At 47.7% G+C, this 5,476-nt stretch overlaps 1 protein-coding gene across 1 annotated transcript; it reads left to right on the top strand.

Moving 5' to 3' along the window:
- The first annotated feature begins 1,518 nt into the window (after nt 1-1,518).
- LOC134566053 (zinc finger MYM-type protein 1-like) lies at nt 1,519-2,598 on the top strand. Its single transcript, XM_063425765.1, has one exon. The coding sequence runs from the start codon at nt 1,519-1,521 to the stop codon at nt 2,596-2,598; it is 1,080 nt and encodes a 359-aa protein (XP_063281835.1).
- The last annotated feature ends 2,878 nt before the right edge of the window (nt 2,599-5,476 follow it).

Below are 5,476 nucleotides of genomic sequence, written 5' to 3' on the forward strand. Positions count from 1 at the left end.
TGGCCCTGCTTACACCCGGCGGCCGGTCAGGCTGGCTGGTGCGCGAGGGAGCACTCTCCCCTGCGTGCTTCCTCTTCAGCTCCCTCGCGCACCGCACTGATACCGGAGCCGGAAGATGATGTCATCTTCCGGCGCCGGTATCAGTACGCGGCGCGCGAGGGAGCTGAAGAGGAAGCACTCAGGGGGGAGTGCTCCCTCGCGCACCAGCCAGCCTGACCGGCCGCCGGGTGACCGCCCCCCCAGGAGCCCAGCAGCACCACTGGACCCCAGGGAATCCCCTCAGCACTCCAAAAGGTAGGGAGGCTGGGGGGATTAAATTAAAAAAAAAAAACGTGTGAGTGTGAGTGTGTGAGTGTTAGTGAGTGTGTGTGTGTTAGTGAGTGTGTGTGTTAGTGAGTGTGTGTGTGTGTTAGTGTGTGTGTGAGTGTTAGTGAGTGTGTGTGAGTGTTAGTGAGTGTGTGTGTTAGTGAGTGTTTGTGTGTGTGTGTTAGTGAGTGTGTGTGTGTGAGTGTTAGTGTGTGTTAGTGTGTGTGTGTGTGTTAGTGTGTGTGTGTGTATGTGTATGTGTTAGTGTGTGTGTGAGTGTGAGTGTGTGTGTGTGTGTTAGTGTGTGTGTGTGTGTGTGTGTGTGTGTGTGTGTGTATGTGTTAGTGTGTGTGTGAGTGTTAGTGAGTGTGTGTGAGTGTTAGTGTGTGTGTGTGAGTGTCAGTGTGTGTGTGTGTGTGTGTTAGTGTGTGTGTGTGTGTGAGTGTGTGTGTTAGAGTGTGTGTGTCTGCTAGTGAGTGTTAGTGAGTGTGTTACTGTGTGTGTCTGTTACTGAGTGTGTTTGTGTGTGTGTGTGTTAGTGAGTCTGTTTGATGTCTGTTAGTGAGTGTGTGTTTGTCAGTGAGAGTGTATGTTTTGTAAGTGAGTGTGTATGTATGTCTGCCGCTGAGTGTGTCTTTGTCAGTAAATGTGTGTGTCTGTTAGCTAGTGTGTATGCATTTGTTCGTGAGAGTGTGTGTTTGTGTCTGAAGCACTTACCTTTCTCCAGCGCCGGACTCCCATGGCGCTGGGGATCCCTCCGCCTCTCAGCTCCGAATGCGCATGCACGGCAAGAGCCGCGCACGCATTCAAACCGCCCATAGGAAAGCATTACTCAATGCTTTCCTAGGGACGTTCAGTGTCTTAAAATGGCGGAAGCGCCTCTAGCGGCTGTCAGTGAGACAGCCACTAGAGGCTGGATTAACCCTCAGTGAAACATAACAGTTTCTCTGAAACTGCTATGCTTTCAGCTGCAGGGTTAAAACTAGAGGGACCTGACACCTAGACCACTTAATTGAGCTGATGTGATCTGGGTGTCTGTAGTGGTCCTTTAAGTGTGTGTGCATCTGCATGCAGTGGCGTACATACCGCGGTCGCAGCTCTGCAACCCCTGCGACCAGGTGCCCGCCGCCATGTGTTGCTGCCCCGGCCCGCGCAGAGTAAGCGCGAGGGGGGAGGGGGGGGCCCTCGGATCAATTTTCGCACCGGGGCACCATGGGTCATGTGTACGCCACTGTCCAGATCCAAAGTTCAACTGGGGAAGGTTTAACTGAGGCAATTTTGTCTGAACTTGAAAAATTTAAGATCCCAGTTGGTGATATGAGAGGACAAGGATACGATAATGGATCCAATATGAAGGGCAAACACCAAGGTGTTCAGAAAAGAATCCTGGATTTAAACTCGCGTGCCTTTTATATTCCCTGCAGCGCTCATACATTAAATCTAGTTGTGAATGATGCAGCCATGTCATGCAGGGATGCTGCAACCTTCTTTTCTATTGTACAGAAAATCTATGTGTTTTTGTCAGGATCCACAGTTCGATGGAATGTCTTAAAGAAGCACATTGGCAGACTTACACTTAAACCTTTGTCTGACACCAGATGGTCTTCAAGAATAGATGCTATTCGCCCATTTAGGTTCCAGGTTGGAGAAATTTTTGATGCGCTCTCTGAAATTTCAAGAGAGAACTCTCACACGGCAATGGCACGGTCTGATGCTGAATCGCTTTCAAGAGAACTGAATAACTTTAAATTTTTGTGTCTTATTGTGTTGTGGTACAACATCTTAAATAGAATAAACTTTGTTAGCAAACTTCTCCAAAGTAGAATTATGTATCTTCCAGATGTTATAGATATTCTGGAATCCACAACCACTTTTTTGAAGAATTATCGTTCTGATAAAGGGTTTGAAGATTTACTGGTAGAGGCAAAAGACCTATTATTGGAAATGGAAATAGATCCTGTGTTTCCTCCTATTGTGCGACAAATTAAGAAAAAGAGGATGTTTTGTTATGAAGCACCGGATGATCCGATTTGTGATCCTGCAAAAATTTTTAAAATTGAGTGCTTTTACAGCATTTTGGATGTATGTAGTAATTCTCTTGATGAGAGATTTGAGCAAATTAAGCACCACAGTAAGCACTTCCAGTTTCTTTATACTATACAAAAACTTAAGGATGTACCAAGGGAAGCAGTTATGGAGTACTGTACAGACTTGCAGATGATAAATCAGGAGATGCTGATCTGGATGGAGCACAACTTTGTGAGGAACTTACAATATTGGCTCCTATCTTGAGGCCTACAATGACATCCAGTCAGATTCTAGCCTATGCACTTAAAAATGGCTTTGCTCCCAATGTGTCTATCAGGGCCGGACTGGCCCACCGGGATACCGGGAAATTTCCCGGTGGGCCGTCGGCACCTGGGGCCGGGGAGAAATGTGGGTGTCCTGCGGCCGCATGGAGAGCTTGGATGGCGGCCGCAGGGGAAGCTCTCCTTGCGGCCGCAGGGGAAGCTCTTCTGGCGGCCGCTGGGGGTGCAGGCTGTTCTGTCTCTGCTCCCCCTCCCTCGCGCGCTAGAAAGAGACCGGCGCCGGAATATGACGTCATATTCCGGCCCCGGTCTCATTAAGCTGCGCGCGAGGGAGGGGGAGCAGAGACAGAACAGCCTGCTCACCCAGCGGCCGCCAGAAGAGCTTCCCCTGCGGCCGCAAGGAGAGCTTCCCCTGCGGCCGCAAGGAGAGCTTCCCCTGCGGCCGCAAGGAGAGCTTCCCCTGCGGCCGCAAGAAGAGCTTCAGGAAGGCTGGCTGGGCTGGAAGGTGAGCAGGGGAGGGGAGGGGAGGTGGTGGGGGGGGTAACAAAGGTCACAGGAAGGGGAGGGTGGGGGTAACAAAGGGCACAGGAGGGGAGGGGGGTAACAAAGGGCACAGGAGGGGAGGGGAGGGGGTGGGGGGTAACAAAGGTCACAGGAAGGGGAGGGTGGGGGGTAACAAAGGGCACAGGAGGGGAGGGGGGTAACAAAGGGCACAGGAGGGGAGGGGGGTAACAAAGGGCACAGGAGGGGAGGGGGTGGGGGGTAACAAAGGTCACAGGAAGGGGAGGTGGGGGGTAACAAAGAGCACAGGAGGGGAGGGGGCAAAGAGGTCACAGGAAGGGGAGGGGGGTAACAAAGGGCACAGGAGGGGAGGGGGCTAAGAGGTCACAGGAAGGGGAGGGGGGTAACAAAGGGCACAGGAGGGGAGGGGGCTAAGAGGTCACAGGAAGGGGAGGGGGGTAACAAAGGGCACAGGAGGGGAGGGGGCTAAGAGGTCACAGGAAGGGGAGGGGGGTAACAAAGGGCACAGGAGGGGAGGGGGCTAAGAGGTCACAGGAAGGGGAGGTGGCTAAAGAGGGCACGGGAGGGGGCTAAAAAGGGCACAGGAAGGGAGGGTGCTACATAAGGGCACAGGAGGGGAAGGGGCTAAAAAGCACACAGGAGGACAGGGGGCAAATAGGGCACAGAAGGGGAGGGGCACCTATCAGTCTGCCCACCCACCCACACAGGTAACAACAAGTATGTATGTCAGTGGGAGTGTGTCTGTGTCATGCTGTGTGTGGGTCTGTCTGTGTCACGCTTTGTGTGTTTCTGTGTCATGCTGTGTGTGTGTGTGTGTCATGCTGTGTGTGTGTCTGTGTCTTGCTGTGTGTGTGTCTGTGTCATGCTGTGTGTGTGTGTGTGTCTGTCTGTGTCATGGTGTGTGTGTCTGTGTCGTGTGTGTGTCTCTGTGTCACTGTGTGTCTGTATCATGGTGTGTGTGTGTGTCTGTCTGTGTCATGGTGCGTGTGTGTCAGTCGTAGTGTCTGTGTGTGTTTGTAAAAATAGTGTTTTACTCACTTTTTTTTTTCCAACGTCATGCTGGTCTCTGCCTCTATGACTGAGATCATCAAGCTTGATGATCTCAGCCAATCCGCACTGACACAGGAAGCGCCTCTAGTGACCGTCTGAGTGTCTGTCACTAGAGGTGTCACTAGGAAGCAATGTAAACACTGCCTTTTCTCTGAAAAGTCAGTGTTTACATTCAAAAGCCTGCAGGGACAGGCTATAGACACCAGAACCACTACATTAAGCTGTGTGTGTGTGCGCCTGCTAGTGAGTTTGCTTGCTTGCATGTGTGTGTGTGTCTGCTAGTGAGTGAGCTTGTGTTTTTATGTCAATGAGCTTATGTATATTAGTGAAATTGTTTGTCTATGAGGCTGTGTATCAATGAGCTTGTGTGTGTCAGTGAGATTGTCTGTGTCTGCATGTGAGTATGCTTACTGTATAATTAAATGTTTTACTCTGAAAGGACCAATATATTATATTAGAAAAAGCAATATATATATATATATATATATATATATATATATATATATATGTGTGTATATATATATATACACATATATATATATATATGTATATATATATATATATATATATATATAATTACTCAATCATCTGGGGTGGCAAGACATAGCCTTACATATTACATGCGACAATATATGGCGCAATGACTTATGGGGCTGGCATAGATTTTTTTTCCCAGGGCTGCTTTGTATCCCCAGTCCGGCCCTGGTGTCTATTGCACTTCGCATATTGTTGACATTGCCAATATCTGTTGCCTCTGGGGAGCGAAGCTTTTCAAAGCTGAAGTTAATAAAAAATTATCTTTGGTCCTCTATGTCTCAAGAGAGATTGGTGGGACTTGCAATGATTTCCATTGAAAATCAGATTGCAAAAGAGATTGATTTTAAAACTCTGCTTCATGATTTTGTAAATGCGAAAGCAAGAAGGGTTAAGTTTTTGTAGGCTACCATTCTCACTTTGTTTGTGTGCAATATCTGTTAAAGCACTTTGCACTTTAGGTGAATTTGCACTTGCAGAAGCCTAAAGCGTACAGTTTTATTCATTGTATAAAAGTTATTTATAGTAATTATGTTGATATTAAAGCACCTTGATACTAGTTGCACTACGTCATGCAGTTTGAGTAATAGTTATTGCAGTTTACATGCACTTGAATTTATTATTTATTATTGTTCTGTTTTATAATTTTTGTTTTGTTGAATAAATGTTAATAAAATATACTTTACAAAACCACAAATTTGTTCTTATTTTTCTCAAAAAAAACAAACAAAAAAACACATGTTAAATATATAACA

This window comes from Pelobates fuscus, chromosome 6 (genome assembly GCF_036172605.1).
Source record: "Pelobates fuscus isolate aPelFus1 chromosome 6, aPelFus1.pri, whole genome shotgun sequence".
In the NCBI taxonomy this organism is placed as follows: domain Eukaryota; kingdom Metazoa; phylum Chordata; class Amphibia; order Anura; family Pelobatidae; genus Pelobates; species Pelobates fuscus.

Bases quoted from the DNA above. Each gene is read 5' to 3' on its own strand.
- LOC134566053 (XM_063425765.1), top strand. From the start codon at position 1,519: ATGGGTCATGTGTACGCCACTGTCCAGATCCAAAGTTCAACTGGGGAA.